Raw genomic sequence first — 25,188 nt, forward strand, 5'->3', positions numbered from 1 at the left:
AGAGCTGAGACCTGAACCCAGGGCAATGTTTTAACAACAAGACCATCCTCCAACTCGCATTTGAGTGGAATTAATGAAGTAAATTGAAAGTAGATTTAATAATCAAAACCCTGAGATTTTAATGTGAAGATAATTTGTTTTAAAGTAATATATGTCTTGTGTTTCTTCAGTTGAGTAGCATTCTACAATTATGAGTAATTTCCTGCTTATCTATAATTGTGTTGTACTCTCTTCACAGCTCCATTCATCTTTGCAATAATTCTATCCAGAAACATTACAAAAATGCTGCAGACCGCAGTCCTCTATTGCCATGGCACAATATGTGGACAAGCACCCAATTTCAGGAGTACTTACAAAAGAGAGGTCGAGGCAATATGTGGCGAAATGTTATCTATCCATCCATGAAAAAAGCCGTTACCTACACAATGAGAATGGCTCAAGAGAGTGTTGAAGCCCGGAAGAACAGTTTTGAGCTGTATGGGGCAGACTTCATTCTTGGACAAGACTTTAAACCATGGTTGATTGAAATCAATACTAGCCCAACAATGTTCCCTTCTACACCAGTAACAGCAGAACTATGTGCAAAGGTACAAGAAGACACAATTAAAGTAGTTACTGAGAAGAAACATGACAAAAATGGGGACCCTGGAAAATTTGAACTAATTTGGAGACAGGTATGAATAATTCTATGTCATTCAGCAATCATATTGAATTTAGGTTGGTGATTGTTTTAAAATCTAATTTGTATTCTTCACATGAATGCACCTGTATATTCCACTTAGGTGTGTGTAGAATTAGTCAAGCAGTACATGTATAGTGGCAGTTCTCAAGCCTGCAGGCTGCATGTGTACACTGAGGGTGGGGGTCCAGAGTGGGCAGCTGGCTGTCTCTGCTTGGTGTGGTCCAACGTTGGGGTCGGGATCTGGGCTGCTGACAAAGTGTATGTAAAGGAGGGGCACTTGCACTTTGTGGTTGTAGCCCTTTCCCTGGCTATATGAGGCAGCACCATCCCAAATTCCCACAGGTCTTTCTTACTGCTTATGGGATTTGAAGATCTGTGTGGCCTTAACCTATGTCTCACTGGTTCAGTGTTTTTCTAGCTGTGTATGTGGGTAGAAACTCTCTCGTCCGGCAACATCCCTTGTCCAGAAGGACCACGGATGTTGCTGGACCAGAGAGCTCCAGTTGTGTGGAGCTGAGCAGAGTTCTGCTGGTTGTTGGGAGCTCCTCTGGCAGCCTGCTCTTGGGATTCTGAGGGGCAGCCCCAGGGCAGGGGGACAGGTTATGGAACCCCAGTAAGGGAGCCTGGTTGGGGTTGGGGAACTTCACTGTGAGGTGCCCAATCCCAGTTGGGAGCCCTATCAGGAGCCCTGCAGAAGGGAGCCAGCCCTGCCAGCAGCCCCGCAGCTGCTGGGACCCAAGTGAGTAGGGGGAGCCTGGGAGCCAGCTGGGATGGCAAGCCCCTCTGGCAGCCCCACAGTCACAAGGACCCTCCCCTCATCTGGCAAATCCCCTTATTCGGGACCATTGAGGTTCTGAGGGTGCTGGATGAGGGAGGTACAGCCTGTGCTTCATAAAACCCTTAATTTTAGTTAACTTAGTGCTACGTGTGTTTAATGAAGTAGTCCCCTGTGATACCCTCACCATTGTTTAAACATTGTCCATCATGTGGGGGAACAACGTGGTGTTAGTTGTGCTTTTATGAGGTCCATGTCAGGAGTGGTATTCAGTCAACAGATCTTTCATTAAATTAACTCAAGATGAAAGGGACCATTGCCTGCATCTGCTTGAACAGACTGCGTGGCCTGTTTCAGCATTAAAATCTTCTTCAGATCACGACTGAAGAGTGCTTCTGCCTTGTGCTCTATACCAGGCACTTCTCTGAAGAGGCAGAGGAGCCGTTCTCCATGGCATGTGCTGAAGAAAAAGTTGCACCAATCAAGACTATTCCAGGTCTCATGGGGACTTTCTCTTCTATCTCAAGAAGATTGTGGACCAATATGGGGCTTGTGCCAGTGCACAGGATGACACGAGTGCTTTGGCAGTAGCTAGTCCCTGGTACTGAATAAGGGGGTTGGAGGCCATATTCCATCAACTCCATTTGTGACACCAGGTTGAGTCTGGTACTGGGTGATTTTAGCTCCAACTGTTTCCACATTGGCAGCATACCTGGTGGATATGCACCTCCTCCACCTTTCCATTGTGACCTCACCTTTGGTCCAGAATTTGGTCAGGGCTGCATAATGTATAGCCCAATTGGCTGAAGGGGCTGCTGAACCATTGAGTCTATTGGCATTGCATCCCTTCCTCAGTCTGTGGAAGCAGAGTAAACACTGGGCTTGGTCCCTGGGATCTCAGCACCAGGAAGCTCCTTGGCACCATTGCTGTTGGCGCTGTGGATATTATTTCTCAGCCCTTCACCTTGATGCCATCATCTGTGATGTACTGCTGTTGACTTTGGGTTAACACAGTTTCTGGCACCAGAGTACTTGCTGTCAGCTGTACCTCCTCCATCAGTCACTCTGGTCTCTTCCTTATTTGGGGCAATGGAGGAATCAGACCAATTAATTCCTCCATTAGGACTGACTCCAGCTTATTCCTGGAAACCCAAGTTTCCTTGGCATCAAAGTTGGGATATTCCTCCTGCTGCCTTCCATCACCCAACTCCATCAGGGACCATTCATGGAGCGTTATGGGCACTAGGACTGCCACTCCTCTTGTGGTTGATAGGGTGCACTTACAGGCCACCAGTGCCCAACACTTAGCAGCAGCTTCTGTGGAATCCATAGGGTGCTCTTCAGTCATAGAGATTGCACTCCTCAGCTTGCTGTAAAGCAAGTTCACCAGGTAGATCTGTGGTGGGATCTGTGGACCCACAGAAGGTTCAGGCACCAGCTTGCCTTCCCTGTGCAGAACCCAGGAAGATGTCCTTTCCGGCTCTACTGCTCAGGAGTGGGCACCAGCCATGGGGAAGTTCACCACCTTCTCTTCATCCCCCCAGATGGTGCATAAGTGCCTGGTTCTTCCTCTCTTCCAATACCAAAAAATGTCAAGGCCTGTCAGAACCTTTTGCAATGTGTGAACACTTCCCTGGGCATTCAAGGAAACTTGTTCTTGACCCCTACAAGCTCAACAATAAAACACATGCATGAGGTTTTGTATAATCACCTATCAATTATCCTCCCTGTGTTGACTCAGAACAACTAGTTTGTTGCTCTGGACCTTCAGAATACTTGTATGCATGTGGTAATTCTCCTGAACTACAAAAGGTTTCTCTGATTTGTTGTGGTGAGCCATCATTTTCAGAATGCAGTCCTTTCCTTTGAGCTGTCTTCCATTCCCACGGTTTTTACCAAAAGTACTGTCATGGTGACACTATGCTCCAACTGTATTTTCATGTTTACATCACACTACACTTACTTGGCTGGCTGGGTCTCATCCTAAACACAGGAATGTCACTGTTGGTCCCCACTCAGAAAATTGATTTCCCTGGGGCCCTGCTAGACGCTACATGTTCAAGAGCATTCCTGAAAATTGGTACCCATTGCAGCCTTTCCCTTTGTGCAGTCTTAATCTTCCATGACAGTTTTACATGTGCCTGTGGCTCTTAAGCCACTTGTCTGAATGCATACAGATGGTTCAGTTTAAAAGTTAGTGCCATTGTCCTCTGCAAATGTGGCTCAGCACTGCTTTCCATCCAAACCTCAGCCCTGGACAGGTTAGTCCTTCTACTGCCATCAATCCAGAATTCTGTGCCATGGTGGATGGTTCAGGAAAATGATATCAAGTTATTCCCTTCATCTTGTTCTTACCAACCAGGACTGTTGTCATAGTCACCTCCTTAATCGGTTGAGGTGCACATCTTGGGGTCAGTAAAGGCTCAGATCTTGGGGCTGGAGCAAGACACTCCACTGCATATCAGTATCTTGGAGCTTCAGACCATCTACAATGTCTGTCTCTTTCCTGCATCGCACAAAGGGTTCAGTAGTTCCTATATTTATCAATCTGATTTATCATATGAACAGGCAGGGATGGGGGGCGCATGCTCCAGCTGCTCTCCCAAAAGGCAATCAGGTTGTGGCAGTTCTGGTGCAGAGAGCATCACTCTGGTGGTTGTTTGCTTGCCCAGGGTCCAGAATCATCTGGTGAACAGTCTTAGCAGGAATTTTTCCCTGAACTATGAACAGTCACTGAAAGCTAGTGTTCTTCTTCGAGTGTCCCCGTGGGTGCTCCACATTAGGTGTCGGGCTCGCCCGGCGCCGCAGATCGGATCTTCCAAGCAGTTTCTGCCGGACCGCGCATGCGCCGGTGCGCGCCGCTCCCCCGCGCGCTCCCGGCCATGTGCGCGATCCGGTCCCCGCCAGTTCCTCTTAACCGCCGTCGGCTGCAGACGGAATCCAACTAGGCTAAGGCCAAGTAGTGTATTCAACGACTTTATCTGTTTTTTCTTAAAGTTTTTTTCAGGCACTTAGGCTACTATAAGCTAGCCGGTTGTTATTTTGTAAAAAAAAAAAAAAAAACAAAAACAAAAACAACAACGAACAAGCTAGGAGAGGGACAGCTCAGCCAGTCCCAGTAACAAGCGCCGGAGGCCAGGAGCTAGGGCTATCAGCCCTCCTGCTAAGGCAGGCCATCGGACGGGGAAAACGGCACGAAGAAGGTGCTAAGTACCCACTTAAAAACTCAAAGACTCACCAACAATGTCCTCTTCAGGCTTTAAAAAAAAAAAAAAAATGCTGCTTCTTGATAAGGCCCTCCAGCCAGAAGCGCCGGAGCGGCCGCAGCAGGAGGGACCCTCCGGGGCCCTTAAAAGGAAAGCTGCCTCCCTCACTCCATCAGCGCAGAAACGGAGGAAAGTATCTCCAGCCCGATCCCTGCCGGCAGCAACAGCGAGCGGGACGGGAGGAGCAAGCAGCCCCCAGCCGCAGCAACAGCTGATCGGCGGCGGCACGGAGAGCCACGTGGAAACGGCTCAGCCTCCAATACTCAGCCAGCCGCCCCGCACCGCAGGCAGGGCGGCGGCTAAGCAAACGCCGGTACCGGCGGCACCGCAGGCAGCGGCACCGACCCCCGGGGAACCGGCGGTGCAGAGCGCGCAGGCATGCAGCCTGCCGGCACCGGAGGACACCGCACATGCGGCATCGCCCTCGAGCGTGCCGAGCTCGGTGCGGATGGGGCCGGAATCCCCTGTATGCTCCCCAGCCCGATCCCTGCCGGCAGCAACAGCGAGCGGGACGGGAGGAGCGAGCAGCCCCCAGCCGCAGCAACAGCTGATCGGTGGCGGCACGGAGAGCCACGTGGAAGCAGCTCAGCCTCCGATAATCAGCCAGCCGCCCCGCACCGCAGGCAGGGCGGCGGCTAAACAAGCGCTGGTACCAGCGGCACCGCGGGCAGCGGCACCGACCCCTGGGGAACCGGCGGTGCAGAGCGCGCAGGCACGTAGCCTGCCGGCACTGGAGGACACCGCACGTGCGGCACCGCCCTTGAGCGTGCCGAGCTCGGTGCGGACGCTGGAATGCCCTGTATGCCCCCCAGCCCGATCCCTGCCGGCAGCAACAACGAGCGGGACGGGAGGAGCGAGCAGCCCCCAGCCGCAGCAACAGCTGATCGGCGGTGGCACGGAGAGCCACGTGCAAGCGGCTCACCCTTCGATAATCAGCCAGCCGCCCCGCACCGCAGGCAGGGTGGCGGCTAAACAAGCGCCGGTACCACCGACCCCCGGAAAACCGGCGGTGCAGAGCGCGCAGGCACGCAGCCTGCCGGCACCGAAGGACACCGCACATGCGGCACCGACTTCGAGTGTGCCGAGCTCGGTGCGGACGGGGCCGGGATCCCCTGTATGTCAGGGGCGGAGTTACCTCCTCAAGGGAGGGGGAAGACTGCACACAAGAGGAGGCATTGCAGCCCCTCTCCGCACAGGGCTGTGTAGTTGCTTTCTCACAGCCCTCCGCTATGTTGCAGACTCCAACTAGAAGGCAGGGGTCCCCCCCCCCTTGGCCTACCCGGAGCCCCCTTCTCCATTTCTGCAACCAGCCTCACCCTGGCTGGGACCACCTCCACCCTTCCTGGGATTTGAACCGCTGGACTATTAGGCAAAGTCGCTCTCTCCAGGGTCTCGACGGTCTCCCTCCCCCAGACGCAAAGGGTATGCACCAAGGGAGTGGTCTAGGTCACCTTCCCAAGACCAGTGCTTATACTGCCGTGGTCGCCCCTACCACGCAGGGCATAGACACCATCGGCAATCTACTAGGGAAAGATCCCTACGAACGATCTCGTACCCCCGAGGGCAATTGTGACCGGGGACAGAGACTTAAGCATCTCAGGGGGGACTGGTTATGGAACCCCGAGATTTTTCCTCGCACACCTCTAGTGAGAGGGTGTACCATCATCAGCAGGAACCGGAAAGGTCCAGAAAGACGTACCCCAGCGGTTCCTCGCTTTCCTCCCCCGATGAGGCTACGGCCCCGGGGGGCGTCCATCCTCCGGACGATCTCAAACAGTTCCAAGAGCTGTTTTACGAGGGTGGCCTTCACGCAAGGCTTCCAGACAGCAAAGGTGCAAGAGCAACACCATAAGCTCCTCAAAAATCTGAGACCTCCGGCCTCCTCCAAAATAGCAATACCGCTGATGACGCAATCCTTGGAGTCTGCCACTATGATATGGCAGACTCCTGCGACTATTCCGCCTGTCCACAAAAGAGCGAAAAAAAAAAAAAAATACTTCGTGCCCACGAAGGGCATGGAGTTCCTGTTCAGCCACCCACAACCAAATTCTTTGGTGGTGGAGTCGTCGCAACGTGGGGGAATAAACAAACATGCCAAAAAGCTAGAGCTGTTGGGCAGAAAGGTCTACTCCTCCTCCACGCTACTGTTGCCAATGGCAAATTACGCAGCGCATCTAGCGAACCATAATTTCAACAACCACATTAGGTTGACCTCCCTCATGGACTCGCTTCCAGAGGGCACGAAACCAGTGCTCAAGGCCATCATCCGACCATTTTATAACCAGTGGCAAAGGATCACCACAGACACATGGGTGCTGGAGATCATAGCCACGGGGTACGCCATCCCCTCCCAGTTGCTCCCACCGCCATGACCTCCACCCGGGGCCCCACCTCCAGGAGACCTCCCATGTAGCGAGGCTCAAGCAGGAGGTAGACCATCTCATGCTCGTAAGGGCAGTGGAAAGAGTGCCGGAGCAACTGCAAGGGAGAGGGTTCTACTCGAGGTACTTCCTCACGGGGAGGTCCATCTTAGATTTTCGAGGCCTCACCGGTACCTGCGCAAGCAACGTTTTCGGATGATCACAAACGCCTCCATCCTTACGGCACTAGACGATGGAGATTGGTTCGCAGCCCTCGACTTACAAGGTCCTACCGTTTGGGCTCTCCTCAGCCCCCAGAGTCTTCACCAAGACCTTGGCAGTGGTGTCAGCCTACCTGCACAGACAGGGGGTATTTATATTCCAGTATCTGAATGACTGCCTACTCAAAGGGGCCTCAAAGGAGGAGGTACTACGCATAATATGTGTCACAGCAGGCACGTTCTCTTCGCTCGGCCTGCTTATCAATCTGACAAAATCAAAGACAGACCCCACACAGGACATAGAGTTCGTAGGGGCACGCATAAATTCTATTACAGCGAGGGCGTATCTACCAGAGACTCGCTTTCGGGCCATTGGCTCCCTCGCGCAAGGCTTCACCTTCAGCCCTATGGTGCCGGTTCTGACGTGCTTACAGCCGCTGGGCCACATGGCAGCAGCAGCGTTTCGTAGAACAGAACGCCAGGTTACACATGCGCAGCATGCAGCATTGGCTGGCGAGCGTATACAAACCGGCAGCACACACTGTTCACAGGATGGCGTCGCCCACAACGGAGGTGCGCAAATCCCTGCAATGGTGGGTAAACCCCGAGAACCTGCTAACAAGGGTACCCTTCCACCAACCACACGTATTGGTTTTTCTTACTACAGATGCCCCCCTCATAGGGTGGGGAGCACACATGGGCGAAGAGGTGACGCAAGGGCTGTGGTCCTCTATGGAGCAGTCACTGCACACAAATATACTGGAGCTCAAAGCAGTGTTCAACGCCTGCAGACACTTTCGAGACCAACTGAAAGGCAAGGTAGTCGGGATCAGTACAGACGATACCTCCACCATGTTTTATATAAATCGGCAAGGAGGAGCTCGGTCCCGTGCCTTATGTGTAGAAGCAGTCCAGTTGTGGAACTGCTGCATCGCCAACAATGTAACCTTGAAAGCCTCGTACTTACCAGGCGCTCGCAATGTGAAGGCAGACCAGCTGAGCAGGCGTTTCGCACTCACGCACGAGTGGCAGATCCGTCCCGATCTGCTGCAACCGATTTTTCCACGCATGGGGTTTTTCCCCAGATAGACCCTGTTTGCTACTCAGCACAACAAGAAGTGCCCACGATTCTGCTCCAGGGCAGGACTGGGACGGGGGTCCCTGAGGGATGCCTTCGCGATCTCATGGAGGGGCCCCCTGCTTTACGCTTTCCCTCCCACAGTGCTCATCCACAAAGTGTTGCAGAAAGCCAGGAGGGAAGGAACCTGAATGATCCCGATAGTCCCAACGTGGGATCGACAGCAATGGTTCCCCCTATTCCTGCGCATGTCGGACCGGCCACCGATGTCCCCTCCGGTGGCGCGGGATCTGCTCACGCAAGCCCAGGGGTCCATAGTGCATCCGCACCCCCAAAGCCTGCGACTACAAACGTGGTTAATCCATGGCTCAGCTCCCTAGAGAGCACATGTACGGAGGAAGTGCAGCAAGTCCTAGAAAGTAGCAGGAGGACTTCCACCAGGAAGACCTTCAAGCAGAAATGGACTCGCTTTACGGCATGGTGTTCTACCAAACAGCTAGCCCCCTTTCGGTGCCTATGGCTGTGATATTAGAGTATTTACTGGACCTCAAGAGAGGAGGACTCTCGCTATCCTCGTTTCAGGTCCACCTGGCCGCCATTTTGGTGTTCAGACACGAAGAGGAAGGGCACACGGTGTTCGCCCATCCCATGGTTACCAGGTTCTTCAAAGGGCTGGTAAGCCTATACCCCCCTCAGAAACCGCTTCCACCTCTGTGGAACTCGGACCTGGTGCTTAATGCGAAAAGGGGACCACCGTTTGAGCCTTTGGCCACGGTTTCCCTCCGCCTCCTTATGATGAAGACGACCTTTCTTCTCGCAATCACGTCAGCTCGCAGGGTGAGCGAGCTTGAGGCAGTTATGGCAACGCCGCCCTGCGCTGTTTTTCCAAGGAGGCGGTAACCATACGGCTGCATCCAGCCTTTGTTCCTAAAGTTTCTTTCTGAGTTTCATACTAACGAACCTATTGTTTACCCTTGTTTATCCAAAGCCTCATAACTCTAACAAAGAGGTGCGCCTACACCTCCTGGACGTGAGCAGGCGCTAGCTTTCTATATGGACAGGACCAAGTCCTTCCGGAGAACAGATATGCTCCTAGTCTCTATCGCTCCCAAATCAAAAGGAGAATGTCTCTCTTCGCAGAGAATCTCTAAGCACATCGTATCTTGCATAAAAATGTGCTACAAACTCAAAAAAGACTCCTTTACTGGCCACGCCCAGGGCTCATTCCACTAGGGCGGTGGCAGCATCAACAGCCTTTTTTCAAGGGCGTTGCGCTAAAAGACATTTGCAGAGTGGCGACCTGGTCATCCTGTGACACCTTCGCCAAACATTACGCCCTTCACAGGGTATTCCAAGAGGATACCCGTCTCTTGGCAGCGGTCCTCTCGGGGACAAGCTGCACATAATCCGATTACCCACCTCCTATCTTGGGTTACTGCTGGGTAGTCACCTAATGTGGAGCACCCACGGGGACACTCGAAGAAGAAAGAAAGGTTACTCACCGTAGTAACGGTGGTTCTTCGAGATGTGTCCCCGTGGGTGCTCCACTACCCGCCCATCCTCCCCGCTCCGGATCTCTGTTTAGTGTTTTGCAGGAGCATCCGAGGCGGTTGGTCAAGGAACTGGCGGGGACCGGATCGCGCACATGGCCGGGAGCGCGCGGGGGAGCGGCGCGCACCGGCGCATGCGTGGTCCGGCAGAAACTGCTTGGAAGATCCGATCTGCGGCGCCGGGCGAGCCCGACACCTAATGTGGAGCACCCACGGGGACACATCTCGAAGAACCACCGTTACTACGGTGAGTAACCTTTCTTTCTGCAAGGTGTCCTGTTTTCTACAAGGGACAACAGGAAATGTGAGCTGTTGTACACCCAAGTGAGACATAAATACAAACAGACAAGATGAACAAGATGAAATCCAAAAGGATTTAGTCCTGTCAGCCATCATCTGACACCAGATGTGTGAAGATGCTGTTCCTATGGCAATGAATGCAACTTAGGAAAAAACACAGGTAAATATGCTACCTGGTTGAAGGGAAACTGAAAGACCACTTCCGACAAAAATTTTGGGTGCTGCTGCAGTGACTTTGAATAATTATGTACAAGGAGGCTCTGCCATCAAAGCCTGTAATTCACACTCTCTCCTTGCATGTGTTATCACTTAAGGAATGTGTTTTTTTGGCATGAGAGGACAGGAGCACAATGCCAGAGACCCTAACTGAGGTCCCATGAGAACTGCTCACACTGTGTTAAAGTACCACAGAGAAGCCAGTTCGTCACAGACAAGTGGAGACAAGCAGTCTTCCCAGATTGGGAGAATGAAGGTCTGATATTGCCACTCGGTGCATCTTGAATGAGCTACGTATAACCTCATGTCCATCCAGGTTTCGGTATTGCCAATTTTGATTGGTCAGTTTAGTCACAGGGTGATGTTTTATTAAATAGAAAACAAACCTAAGTTTAGAAAAGTACTGATTTCATCCCCCAGAAATGTTCAAAATAAACAGTCTGAGAGAATACAGAAAACAAAGAAACAAATTAAAAAAGGACTGTTACAAGAGCAATGCAATTAAAACCCTTTTGAATGTGCTATAAGCCACACATAGTTTTATTTTTAATTTATGAACAGCTCTAATAAATACCTGTATTCTTAGCATTATTTTCCAGGCAGCATATTATATTTGTGTGGGCTTTGTATACTGCTGGTTAGAGTTCAATCTGTTGATTTTGAGCTGTTAAGCTTCTTTTGTGGCTTTTGTAGGTCTTATGTTTAGAAATGTGTTTTACCCAGAAAATAGAGCTCACCTGTGATGTTCAGGATAATAATCCCTAAGGCTGGGTGCTGTGTTTGGAGCAAGACACTCTCAGGGGCTAGTCCTGGACAAAGTTTGGCATCCTTAATGTCAATCTGCCGGGCATCCTATAAAGCTTCTGCTTTGTCTCCTGAACAATGAGTTGAATGAGAAGGATTTTAATTGGGATGGAAAATTTCTTTCACCGTGTTGATTATGATTGTTTTTATTCATTATTTCCAATACCCTAGTACCAAGGAATCCTAGTAAAGGGTCAAGGCCATGTTGTGCTAGGCATCTCAGAGAGAAGTATCAAAGAAGAGAGACTCTGACTCAAAGGCTATGTCCACACAGCAGGCTGCTGCCTGCAGGGTCATGCGAATAAGGGCACTCGACAGTGCAAGTAAGGCACTCATTTACAAATCGCGTGCTTCATTTGCATACTGTCATGTGATCACTGACCTGGCAGAGGCTTCAGTTGTCACAAAACAAGCTGTGTAGATGGGGATCTATTGACCAGAACCCCACTTTGTTGACAGCCTCTTATCCCTGACAAGAAATGAATGGTAAAGAGCACCTCTCTGTGGGTGCTGGGCATAATTATTTACGCTGGTGGGGAGGTGTCTGTAACTGGTAGGGGGTCCTTTCAACTGGGCCTGGGGGTTGGGGCTGGGGGCACTAATCCAGGGAGGGGTTGGAGGGCTACGAGTCCTGGTGGCTGTGACAGCCCCTTCTGCCCCATGCCCAGAGCACCTGTTGGGGCATGGAGGGGGTGGGAGCACAGGGAGGGAGGGATGGAGGGGGCCTGTGGGCCTGGCCTTGGGAGGTGGTGAGGCCTCAGCAGCGAGGGTGGCCTCAGTTGGCCCTGCCATGGCCAGGAACCAGGCTGTGAGGCCCTGGAATTTGGCCAGTGGCATGTTACCTGGGAGGTGGCCAGCGAGGGCCCCTAGGGCGGCAGGGAGGGCAGGGGCACCGGTCTGGGGCTGGTGCAGGGGATAGATGGGGGAACAGTGGGGGGCCAGTGGGGGGCAGCCAGAGACTGACCTGGCTGCTTGAGGAGGGCCGTGCACACCGTACACAGCAGGCCTGGCCTCTCTGTTCAGGTGTCTTGCCTCTAGGCCAGCTCTGCCTCATCCAGGGCCAGCTGCCACTCCGTCAGGGTGTTCTGGTAGTGGAAGAATGGTTGTATAGGCCACGGCCTCTTTGTCCCAGTTGCAGTGTTGGTGCCTCCAGGTGCTGGTCTGTCGGGTGTGATTGGTGGGGCAGCTCCAGCTCCCACTCTGGGATCTGGAGCCCCTCCAGGCTGGATGGGGCCAGCTGGCCCAGGACGTGTGCCAGGGCTCTTCTGGCCCTCAGATGCCACGGTTGTAACAGGGGATGTGGGGGGGTTCAGTCCCCCATAATGGCTCAGGAGGCCGTGCTCCCTATCCACTGGGCCCATGTGCCCTACCCATCACCCGAGGGATAAGCAGGGTGCTGGGGTGGGGACAGGGGTTCCCTGCAGTGTGACCTGTGCTGCGCACGGACCAGGCTGCACCCTGGGGATGTTGGTGGCTGTGGCGGGTTGTCAGGCCCCCACCTGGAGACATGGCTAGCGGGGGAGGGGGCGAGCAGGCATGGGAGACCCTTGTGCTGGATTGTGGATGGGTTTGGTGCAGCCATGCCCTCTGTGACCCTCAGCACACTGCCCAGTGGAGTGGGTGATAGATGCCACCTGCAGGTGCTCCTGCTGGCCATGGGCGTGCCCCAGGGGTGGGTTGTTCGGGGTTGGGCCATCGTCTGTGTGGCTGGGGGTGGCTCTGGCCCCCCCAGCGGATGTGACATACTGCACAGCTACCAGAGGGTCCCTCAAACAGGTCAGGGGATGTCTGGCCCAAGGTGGCCTAGCTGGAGGAGGCAGAGGACACCTCCATGACCGGGGTCCCTTGGATGAATTGGCCCCGGATGGGACCTCCAGCTCCAGAGTGCTGGCCTGGCTGGTGGGTCCAGCCTCTTCCTTGCCGGGCCCTCTCTCCCCCTCCATGGCAGACAAGGACTTGGGGGCTGCTGCGTCCATGGGACTACTGGGTGGGGAGCTGTCCTTGCCCACTCCCACAACACCCTGTAATAGTGGCATCTGTCTGGGTCCTGCCCAGACTATGTGGCACTATCCCGGGCCTGCATGTACTGCTGGCTGAGCTCTTTCACTTTACAGTGGACCTGTTTGGTGGTCTGGGCAGGGTGACCTCGGGTGGTGAGTTCAGTGGCCACGTGGGGGAATGCTGTCGTGTTAGGGCATTGCGGTGGTAGCTGGTGGTGTCCTGCAGGACCTTCTCCTCCTGCTGGAGGTCCTGGAGCTCTGGCTCCATCCAGGAGGGGGCTCTGCGCTTGGTGCCCCATCTGGCCTCATGGCTACCTTCTGCCAGCTCCCAGGGGGGCCCTTCTTACCCCAGAGTGTCTGTCTGCTGGCCATGGTGCCTCTTGCTGCCTCAGGGGTGTCTCTGGGGTGTGTCTGGTAGGGCCGCATGTGTTGACAGCCTCCACACTCTGTGCTTCTTGCTATGGTGTTTCTGGGTCCTTGCAGCATTTAAAGCAGTGGGGGCAGGGACCAGAGGGCCCTGCTGGTGCTGGCCAAGGCATCTTTGCACTCAGGCTGGCTGGCACCATGGTGGCATCTGCCTGGCCACTGGTCATGTTTGGAGCAAGCAGCTGGCTGTGAGGGTATGGTGTACTGTAGCCTGTGGCTGTGGCTGTGCATGCACCTGGGGTCATATGGCCGCCCAGCCCTTCCAGAGGGACCACGCCATGTGCACCTATACAGACCCCCTGGTGTTATCAGCCCCGGTGCATGCCAAGGAGCCCCATGGCGGGTGTGGCCTTGAGGCCAGCTGCATGTTGTACTCCCTTGCATTCCAAGGGAGGCCAGTGGAGCTGTCTGCCCAGTGCAAGGAAAGCAAGGCATTGCATATGGCTGAGCCCTGGGCCCCAGAGGCATGGACCCCCTGCCTCCCCATGCCCGCCTGTATGCACTGACCTGCCTGTTGGCCTCCCTCCTGATCGCCACTGTGTATGTGTTCTGGGTTAGTGAATATTCTGGTCTCCCATGGGCCAGCATGCCCCATGGCCAGCCCTGCCTCGTGGGACCGGGATGTCCCTTGTGAGTGGGACATTGCATGCTGGCTGCACGGTTTCCATATGAGGAGCGACATCCTCATGGAACTCTGCAGGTGCCTTTCCCCAAGCCTCCATCACCAGGACACCCGCAGGCAGCCTGCAGTGACCATGCAGAAGCGGATTGCCATTGCCCTCTCGAGACATGCCACCACACACAGCTATCAGGGCATGGGGTAGCAGTTCAGGGTGAGCAAGGCGACCGTAGCCACAGGCCTCCACCTGGTGAGGCCTGCCCCACTCGCAGCCCTGGCACCAGGATGAGGGGGCAGTGAGGCCTGGCCCTGGGCACCTGTGCCACCCCAGCTGGAGTCAGGCCTGCTGCCTGAGCGGCTTCCCTGCTGTTGGGGGGTTCCCCACAGGGTCTGTGGGAGGTGGGGCTGGGAGGGGGCAGGGGCAGCTGTGTGCCCAGTCAGGAGTGTGCCCACACTGCTTCCCTGGCAAGTGACGGTGGCCTTCACCCACATGCTGCTCCGGAGGCTAGTGTGTGTTGGTACCTGGATGAGGTGGTCACAGAGTTCATGGGCCTTGGCTTCTCACACTGCTGTGGTGAGCTCCATGTGATGCACATCGCAATCTGTGCCCCAGACTGGGGCCCCAACTGCTATGTGAACTGCATGGACTATCGCTCTGTCATGGTGCAGGTGCCAGTGGATCGTTGTGGCTGCTTTATGGACACCTGCATGGGCAGCCTGGGCCCAGCCTTTGAGGTGTGCATGTTCTGGACCTCCAGCCTGTACCTCAGGATGGAGGCTGGGACCTTCATTCTGCAGCGTGAGCGTGTGGTTGGGGAACTGTGTGCTCCTGGGTTTGGTGGGCAGCCCGGCCTGCCCCCTGCTGCCCTGGTGTATGCAGCCCTACAGCAGGTGCCCTGACCTCTTCCAGGGGCGCTTCAATGGCCGTCTGGCCTGCGCACTCACTCCTGTGGAGTGTGCCTTGGCCTGCTTGTGGGTGTACTTTCAGAGCCTCCTAAAGTTTGTGATGATGGGGGTGGAGGAGATCACACAGGTCAGGTTGGCCTGTTGCATCCTGGAGAACCTCATCGAGGGCAGGGAGGGCCCCTTCTCCCAGGCCTGGCTGGATGAGGCCATACCTGCCTATGAGAAGCCCTAGGCAGCCCCTGAGCCTGAGGATGACCTCACAGTGCTCCTCATTCGGGACGCCCACCACCTGGGGCTGGCTCCTCATAGTTGCTGGGTGCTGCACTACCTTGGCCCCACCACCTTCCCCTCCTTCCCTCAGCGTGTCCCCCCCACAGGCACACGGGGCACAAGGGTGCTGGCTCCTTGAGTAGGATTTACATATACTGCTGTGATGGCCCTTTTGGGGCACTGAGTACTGTGGCTGACTTAGATGGCTCTTCGTATGAAATAAATGCCACTAAAGCAGGCACACCATGGTCAGGCTGTACCATTCTCTCCCACCTATGCGCAGGGGTGCCCCATCTATGTTGGAGGCAGTGTGGGATGGGGTAAAGATCTGTGGGGGGTGTCCTGCACTGGGTGTACCCCGGGCTCCCCTGGGTTTGGGGGGGGCAGCAATCCCTCCAGCGGCTCTCTGGTGGTATGGCTTGCCAGGTAGGGGGAGACAGCATGTTATTCAGGCAGCTGGGTGCGAGATCCATGGGGAACGGGCTGGTGGGCAGGGGGTTTACCTGGGCACAGGGGTCCCTGCGTGGGTGGTGTGGGGACCATGCATGACCAGTCTGTTCCCAAGGCGCTCCCTATGGACATGCGGCTCACAGTGCCGTCTGCGGATGCGGGTGCTGGCTGTCACATCTGGGCAGGCCTGAATGCTGGGGCAGCGCTGGTGCGTGGGACCCCTGGCAGGAGGCAGGGGTTTGCACTGCCCCACCTGTCCCAGCCCATCCCCTCCCACCTTGCTGCATGGTGAGTGATGCGCCCGGTGCTTCCTGATGGGTCCCTCATGGCGGTGGTGAGCAGCCCTGCTGGTGCTGTAGCGGGTCAAGGGAGGGCTGCGTGATGCTGAGGGTGCCATGCGTGAGGTGGTCGTGTGACAGGAGCTGTGAGCCCCTGACTGTCTCCCTGCGTGCCCCTCTGCGTGGTGGGGCTGTTGTGTGCTGTCCCTGTTGCAGGGGCCGGGGTGCAGGTGTCCACCCTGCAGGTAGGTGTGGGGATGTGTGGGCGCCACGTGTGGGTGCCCAGCTCATGTCCCTGCTTGCTTGGCACCATTGTCTTGGTGTGACGTGGGCTGTGGGACTTGCTGCCACTTTAAGGGCAACTGGAGCACTGGATCATAGAGCTCCTCTGGTGCTGTGTAGAGCGTCTCTGCACTCCCTGCAGCTGCCATGATGGACTGTTCTTTCAGAAGGAGGGCTCGCGGAGTGTCTACATGCCCTTTTTTTGGGAGGATTCTTCTGGAAGAGGACACTTTTCCAGAGATGGGAGCAGAGTACGGATTCCAGAAGAGACGCCATGTTCTTCTGGATTCCTTCTGGAAGAATGGCTTTTGGGTGTAGACGCTCCCAGGATCTTCTGGATGAGCGGCACCTTCTTCCAGATGAGTTTGCCCATGTAGACATGGCCCATAAAACAGAGTTTAATATAAAAGCTGAAGTCTTGGTGGTTTCCCATTATAATTAAGTTATGATGTTCTAAATTATGCAGTTTTTGTCACAGTGGTGTGGAAACCTTAATCATACAAACTGCCGTATAAGCCCATTTTATAAATAGATTTAGTCCATGGAAAAGTATCATCTTAATTTATAATATAGTAGTACATGGTTCTTTTGAGAAATTTAATTTCTTCTTTGTGTCTCTCAAGCCTCTTTTGGATTTACCTCCATTCAATGTTACGGACCTTTTTGTGGAAGGAGTTGGTATTAAGAGATCAAAGCAGAAAGCTGCTTCTATCGCTAATTTTAGTTATCTTGAAACTTTATCAACAATGGACCAGAGAACTCAGTGTGCCTCACCCAAATATGAAAAACAAGGAGAATCAATAGGAACTGTAAATGATAAGCAAAATGTGAACATGAAAATTGAAAAAGCTATTTTTTGCACTTTACCTAAACCTCTGAAGCGGACACCAGGGAAAAGTTGTAAAGTAAAGGATGCACACATGAAATCCATTGGGCACTTGGATTTTCCCAGCTTAGTTTTACAATCTACACACGGCATCACAGAGATGAAACATGTGCAGTTTATAAATGAAACAAAAGGAATAACAGATTCAAGCTTCCGCGGAGTCAGTCAGACAGTTCCTACTTTTCAGAATGGGACTCCATTAATTCAGTCTTCCAAAAGATCAGGTAATAGCTGTTGTTTAGCATTATTTCACTATAAATGATATAAATAGCATATTTTAGAGCGATGGTAGACGTTAAAATATACAGGGTAGTGAGGGATGGGGAACCTCTGGCATGCTGGCTGCTCACCATTTGTCTGGATTAGTGCCTGAAGGTCTGTAGCCCACAAGTCAGCTTGTTTACCTGAGAATCCACAGGCTTGGCTGCTTGCGGCTCCCATTGGACATGATTCGCCATTCCTGGCCAATGGGAGCTGCAAGAAGTGATATTGGCTTAGCCACTGCGTCTTGCAGCTTTCATTGGCCAGGAATGGCAAACAACAATCCTTGGGGGCTGCAGAGCTCTGTGCCTGCAGATGCTCAGGTAAACAAACTGTTGGGAGGCCCACCAGTGGCAAACCCTGATGGACTGCATGTAGCCCATAGGCAAGAGATTCCCCATACCTGGGATAAGTTTTTGAATAAACTACTTTCATATGCGCTATTATTTGTTTCTCTAATATAAGTAGTCCCAAACTTTTCAGCCTCTCCTCTGGATATTTCTCTATGCCTCTAATAATTTTTGCTGCTTACCTGTAAATCCCCTGTAATTCTGCTGTTTCATTTTTTAAACAGAGTGACCAGCATGGGAAGTGGCATTTTGGGCAAGGGCATACTATTTGTATATATAACATAATGGCATATCATATTTTGAAGATTATTTTCTTTTGCATTTCTTATACAGGTTGAATTTCTCTCATCTGGCACTCTCAGGACTTGACTGGTGCCGGATGAGAGAATTTGTCTGACGATGGAAGGCCAATATTTTCTAGCATGTTACTAACATTTCCACTGCTTACTGGGCTCCTAGAAGACATTTAGGTTTAAATTACAGCTAAATTACAGCACAGAACACCAAGGCTGTGGCCACACTAGCCCCTCCTTCTGGAGGGGCTATGAATATGCAACACCCCATTAGCATAACGGCAGCTGTATGCTCTTCAAAACTGCCAGTTTTGAAATGCACACTGCCCGTGTAGCTGTGGCCCTTTCAAAATGACCTCCCTGATTTCAAAAGCCCCTTCTTCCCAAAACCAGAACTCTGGGGGCTGTTTTGAAAGGCCCCAGGCTATATGGGTGGCATGCATTTTGAAACTGGTACTGTCAAAGAGTGTGTGGCTGCCATTATGCTAATGAGGTGCTACAGATTCATAGCTACCCACCATTAGCATATTCCAAAGTGCCACATTACCATAGCCCTGCCTGTTGTTTCTGGATTATTCAGGAGATTTGTACTGGAATAGGGAGACTTTCATTCTTCTTCGAGTGTCCCCGTGGGTGCTCCACATTAGGTGTCGGGCTCGCCCGGCGCCGCAGATCGGATCTTCCAAGCAGTTTCTGCCGGACCGTGCATACGCCGGTGCGCGCCGCTCCCTTGCGCGCTCCTGGCCACGTGCGCGATCTGGTCCCCGCCAGTTCCTCTTAACCGCCGTCGGCTGCAGACGGAATCCAGCTAGGCTACGGCCAAGTTAGCGTATTCAGTGGTTTTAACTGTTTTTCTTTAAAGTTTTCAAGTTCTTAGGCTACTGTTACGTTAGCCAGTTGTTATTGTCAAAAAAAGAAAAAAAAAAAAAAAAAGAAACAACAAGCGGGACGGCATTCAGTCCAGTCCTAGTAACAAATGGAGCACCGGAGGCCAGGAGCCTAGGGCCATTAGCCCTCCTGCCGAGGCAGGCTATCAGAGAGGGGGAAAACAGCACAGAGAAGGTGCTAAGTACCCCATTAACAACTGAAAGACTCACCAACAATGTCCTATTCAGGATTCAAGGAATGTGAGTCTTGATGAGAGGCAATGCCAGCGTCTGATGGGCACAGTCACTGCATAAGGTGCCTGGAGGAGTCCCATGTCACGCAGAAATGCTCCTTCTGTGCAAAATTAACAGCCAGAGCAAGGAAGGACAGGGAGATGCGGCTTGAAATGCTGCTCTTCGAGAAGGCCCTCCAGCCAGACGTGCTGGAGCGGCCGCAGCAGGAGGGACCCTCCAGGGCCTATAAAAGGAAAGCCGCCTCCCTCACCCCATCAGCGCAAAAACGGAGGAAAGTCTCCCCAGCCCGATCCCTGCCAGCAGCAACACCGAGCGGGACGGGAGGAGCGCACAGCCCCCAGCCGCAGCAACAGCTGATTGGCAGCGGCATGGAGAGCCACGTGGAGCCGGCTCAGCCTCCGATAATCAAACAGCCGCCCCGCACTGCAGGCAGGGCGGCGGCTAAACAAGCGCCGGTACCGGCGGCACCGCAGGCAGTGGCACCGACCCCGGGGAACCGGCGGTGCAGAGCGCGCAGGCACGTAGCCTGCATGCACCGGAGGACACCGCCCGTGAGGCACCACCCATAAGCGTGCCGAGCACGGTGCGGACGGGGCCGAGATCCCCTACACGTCAGGGGGCGGAGCTACCCCCTCAAGGGAAGGGGAAGGCTGCACACAAAACAAGGCACTGCAGCCCCTCTCCAGACAGGGCTGCAGAGTTGCTTTTTCTCAACCCTCCGCTCATGCTGCAGACTCCAACTAGGAGGCAGGGGTCCCCCCAGCCTACCTGGAGCCCCCGTCTCCATTTTTACAACCAGCCTCGCCCTGGCTGGGACCACCTTCACCCTTCCTAGGGTTTGAGCTGCTGGAGTACTATCACAAATCGCTTCTCCAGTGTCCCAGGTCTCTCGAAGATCTCGCTCCCCCGGACGCAGAGGGTATGCACCAAGGGAGTGGTCTAGGTCACCTTCCCAAGAGCAGTGCCCATGCTGCCATGGTCGCCCCTATCATGCGGGGCATAGACACCACCAGCAGTTTACCAGGGAAAGATCCCCACAGACGGTCCCGTATCCCCGAGGGCAATCGCGAACGGGGACAGAGACTCAAGTATCTCGGGGGAACTGGTTATGGAACCCCGAGATGTTTCCCTTGCAAGCTTCCAGCGAGTGGATGTACCATCACCAACAGGAACCAGAAGGGTCCAGAGAGGCGTACCCTAGTGGTTCCTTGCTCTCCTCCCCGGACGAGGCTACGGCCCCGGGGGACGTCCATCCTCCGGACAATCTCAAACAGTTCCAAGAGCTGTTTTAAGAGGGTGGCCTTCACGCAAGGCATCCAGACAGCAAAGGTACAAGAGAAACACCATAAGCTCCTCAAAAATCTGAGACCTCCGGCCTCCTCCAAAATAGCAATACCGCTTGATGACGCAATCTTGGAGTCCGCCACTATGATATGGCAGACCCCTGCGACTATTCCGCCTGTCCACAAGAGAGCGCATAAGAAATACTTCGTGCCGGTGAAGGGCATGGAGTTCCTGTTCAGCCACCCACAACCAAATTCCTTGGTGGTGGAGTCGTTGCAACAAAGATCAAAGACATCTCAGTTCAAGACGGGGGAACAGACAAAGATGCCAAGAAGCTTGAGCTGTTCGGCAGAAAGAACATAAGAACATAAGAATGGCCATACTGGGTCAGACCAAAGGTCCATCCAGCCCAGCATCCCATCTGCCGACGGTGGCCAATGCCAGGTGCCCCAGAGAAGGAGAACAGAAGACAATGATCAAGTGATTTATCTCCTGCCATCCATCTCCTGCCCTTGTTCTGAAGGCTAGGGCACCATACTTTATCCCTGGCTAATAGCCATTTATGGACCTAACCTGCAAAAATTTATCAAGCTCTTTTTTAAACCCTAATAGAGTCCTGGCCTTCACAGCCTCCTCGGGCAAGGAGTTCCACAGGTTGACTGTGTGCTGTGTGAAGAAAAATGTCCTTGTATTAGTTTTGAACCTACTACCCATCAATTTCATTTGGTGTCCCCTAGTTCTTGTATTATGGGAAAAGGTAAATAATTTTTCTATATTCACTTTCTCCACACCATTCATGATTTTATATACCTCTATCATATCGCCCCTCAATCGCCTCTTTTCCAAACTGAAAAGTCCCGGTCTCTCTAGCCTCTCCCCATATGGGACCCGTTCCAAACCCCTAATCATCTTAGTCGCCCTTTTCTGAACCTTTTCTAATGCCAATATATCTTTTTTGAGGTGAGGAGACCACATCTGCACACAGTACTCAAGATGTGGACGTACCATAGTTTTATATAGGGGAAGTATGATATCTTTTGTCTTATTATCGATCCCTATTTTAATAATTCCTAACATCCTATTTGCCTTACTAACTGCCGCTGCACACTGCGTGGATGTCTTCAGAGAACTATCCACTATAACTCCAAGATCCCTTTCCTGATCTGTCGTAGCTAAATTTGACCCCATCAGGTAGTACGTGTAATTTGGGTTATTTTTTCCAACATGCATTACCTTACACTTACCCACATTAAATTTCATTTGCCATTTTGCTGCCCAATCACTCAGTTTGCTGAGATCTTTTTGTAGTTCTTCACAATCCCTTTTGGTTTTGACTGTCCTGAACAACTTGGTGTCATCTGCAAACTTTGCCACCTCACTGCTTACCTCATTTTCTAGATCATTGATGAACAAGTTGAACAGGATCGGTCCCAGGACTGACCCCTGGGGAACACCACTAGTTACCCTCCTCCATTGTGAAAATTTACCATTTATTCCCACCCTTTGTTTTCTGTCTTTGAAAACAGGAGGTCTACTCCTCCTGCACTCTACTGTTGCGAATGGCAAATTACGCAGCACATCTAGCGAACCATAATTTCGACAACCACACTAGGTTAACCTCCCTCATGGACTCGCTTCCAGAGGGCAAGAAACCGGTGCTCAAGGCCATCGTGCAAGAAGGCTACGCGGCCTCGAGGACGGGAGTTCAGATCGCCCTGGAGGTTGCGGACACAGTAGCACGCTCCACAGCTACGGCAGTGGTGATGCGAAGGGAGTCCTGGCTCCAGACTTCGGGTATACCGAGGGACCTGCAGACAAAGATCGTTGATCATCCCTTCAACTCGCAGAAGCTGTTTGCTGAATCAACTGAATCGGTCCTTCATTCCAGTAAAGATTCAAGAGCCACACTTAGGACCCTGGGGATTTACACCCCTCCATACACAAAGAAAAAGTACTACCCTCAATAAAGACGGTACCAGTACCAGCAACAGCGTCCCCAGTACCACAGGGGTTACGAGCAAGGGCGACATCAACAGCACCAGCAGTACAGAACTCCCAGGTGATGTTCCCAACAGAGCCGTGCGTCCTCGGGGCAGGGCCAAAGGCCACAAGTTTGACACACAGATCCAGGGCTGCACCATCACTACCATCGCACAAGGCCATCCGAAGCGGTTATTCCACCATCGCCTCCGACCATTCTATGACCAGTGGCAAAGGATCACCACAGACAAATGGGTGCTGGAGATCATAGCCACAGGGTACGCCATCCCCTTCCAGTCGCTCCCACCGCCACGACCTCCACCCAGGCCCCACCTCCAGGAGGCCTCCCACGTAGCGAGGCTCAAGCAGGAGGTAGACCATCTCATGCTCATAGGGGCAGTGGAAAGAGTGCTGGAGCAACTGCAAGGGAGAGGGTTCTACTCGAGGTACTTCCTCACGGAGAAGAAGACAGGAGGCTGGAGGCCCATCTTAGATCTTCGAGGCGTCAACCGGTACCTGCGCAAGCAACGCTTTCGGATGATCACAATCTCCTCCATCCTTACGGCACTAGACGATGGAGATTGGTTCGCAGCCCTCGACTTACAAGACGCGTATTTTCACATAACTATCCACCCGGCTCACTGACGATTCCTCCGGTTTCATGGTAGGCAAACAACATTTTCAATACAAGGTCCTACTGTTTGGCCTCTCCTCGGCCCCCAGAGTCTTCACCAAGACCTTGGCAGTGGTGTCAGCCTACCTGCACAGACAGGGGGTATTTATATTCCAGTATCTGGACGACTGCCTACTCAAAGGGGCCTCGAAGGAGGAGGTACTACGCATGATACGCGTCACAGCAGGCACGTTCTCTTCGCTCGGCCTGGTTATCAATCTGACAAAATCAAAGATAGACCCCACACAGGACATAGAGTTCATAGGGGCACGCATAAATTCTATTACAGCGAGAGTGTACCTACCAGAGACTTGCTTTCGGGCCATCGGCTCCCTCGTGCAAGTCATCACCTTCAGCCCTACGGTGCCGGTTCTGACGTGCTTACAGCTGCTGGGCCACATGGCAGCAGCGACGTTCGTAGTACAGAATGCCAGGTTACACATGCGCAGCATGCAGCACTGGCTGGCGAGAGTATACAAACCGGCAGCACACACCGTTCACAGGGTGGCATCGCCCGCAACAGAGGTGCGCAAATCCCTGCAATGGTGGGTAAACCCCAAGAACCTGCTAACAGGGGTACCCTTCCACCAACCACACACATTGGTTTTTCTTACTACAGATGCCTCCCTCATGGGGTGGGGAGCACACACGGGCGAAGAGGTGACGCAAGGGCTGTGGTCCTCCACGGAGCAGTCACTGCACATAACTATACTGCAGCTCAGAGCAGTGTTCAACGTCTGCAGACACTTTCGAGACCATATACAAGGCAAAGTAGTCGGGATCAGTACAGACAATACCTCCACCATGTTTTATATAAATCGGCAAGGAGGAGCTCGGTCCCGTGCCTTATGTGAGGAAGCAGTCCGGTTGTGGAACTGCTGCATCACCAACAATATAACCTTGAAAGCCTCGTACTTACCAGGCGTTCACAATATGAAGGCAGACCAGCTGAGCAGGCGTTTCGCACTCACGCACGAGTGGCAGATCCGTCCCGATCTGCTGCGACCGATTTTTCACGCATGGGGTTTTTCCCCAGATAGAACTGTTTGCTACTCAGCACAACAAGAAGTGCCCGCGATTCTGCTCCAGGGCAGGACTAGGACGGGGGTCCCTGGGGGACACATTCGCGATCTCCTGGAGGGGCCCCCTGCTTTACGCTTTCCCTCCCACAGTGCTCATCCACAAAGTGTTGCAGAAAGCCAGGAGGGAAGGAGGCTGAATGATCCCGATAGTCCCAACGTGGGATCGACAGCAATGGTTCCCCCTACTCCTGCGCATGTCGGACCGGCCACCGATGCCCCTTCCGGTGGCGCCGGATCTGCTCACGCAAGCCCAGGGGTCCATAGTGCATCTGCACCCCCAAGGCCTGCGACTACAAGCGTGGTTAATCCACGGCTCAGCTCCCTAGAGAGCACATGTACGGAGGAAGTGCAGCAAGTCCTAGAAAGTAGCAGGAGGGCTTCCACCAGGAAGACCTACAAGCAGAAATGGACTCGCTTCACGGCATGGTGTTCTACCAAACAGCTAGCCCCCACTTTCGGTGCCTATACCTGTGATATTAGAGTATTTACTGGACCTCAAGAGAGGAGGACTCTCACTATCCTCGTTAAAGGTCCACCTTGCCGCCATTTCGGCATTCAGACACGAAGAGGAAGGGCACACGGTGTTCGCCCATCCCATGGTTACCAGGTTCCTCAAAGGTTTGGTAAACCTATATCCCCCTTGGAAATCGCTTCCACCTTCGTGGAACTTGGACCTGGTGCTTAATGTGAAAACGGGACCACCGTTTGAGCCTTTGGCCACGGTTTTCCCTCCGCCTCCTTACGATAAAGACGACCTTTCTTCTCGCAATCACGT

At 53.3% G+C, this 25,188-nt stretch overlaps 1 protein-coding gene across 8 annotated transcripts in view; it reads left to right on the top strand.

Moving 5' to 3' along the window:
- Positions 1 to 25,188, top strand: part of TTLL8 (tubulin tyrosine ligase like 8) — a 68,773-nt gene that overhangs the window by 39,846 nt on the left and 3,739 nt on the right. For all 8 annotated transcript variants that reach the window (XM_075015580.1, XM_075015562.1, XM_075015550.1 and 5 more), the window contains 2 exons: positions 239 to 674; positions 17,107 to 17,593. In XM_075015580.1, the coding sequence (XP_074871681.1) occupies positions 239 to 674; positions 17,107 to 17,593 (923 nt within the window). The remainder of the gene's footprint in view (positions 1 to 238; positions 675 to 17,106; positions 17,594 to 25,188) is intronic.

This window comes from Carettochelys insculpta, chromosome 1, assembly GCF_033958435.1.
Source record: "Carettochelys insculpta isolate YL-2023 chromosome 1, ASM3395843v1, whole genome shotgun sequence".
Taxonomy (NCBI): domain Eukaryota; kingdom Metazoa; phylum Chordata; order Testudines; family Carettochelyidae; genus Carettochelys; species Carettochelys insculpta.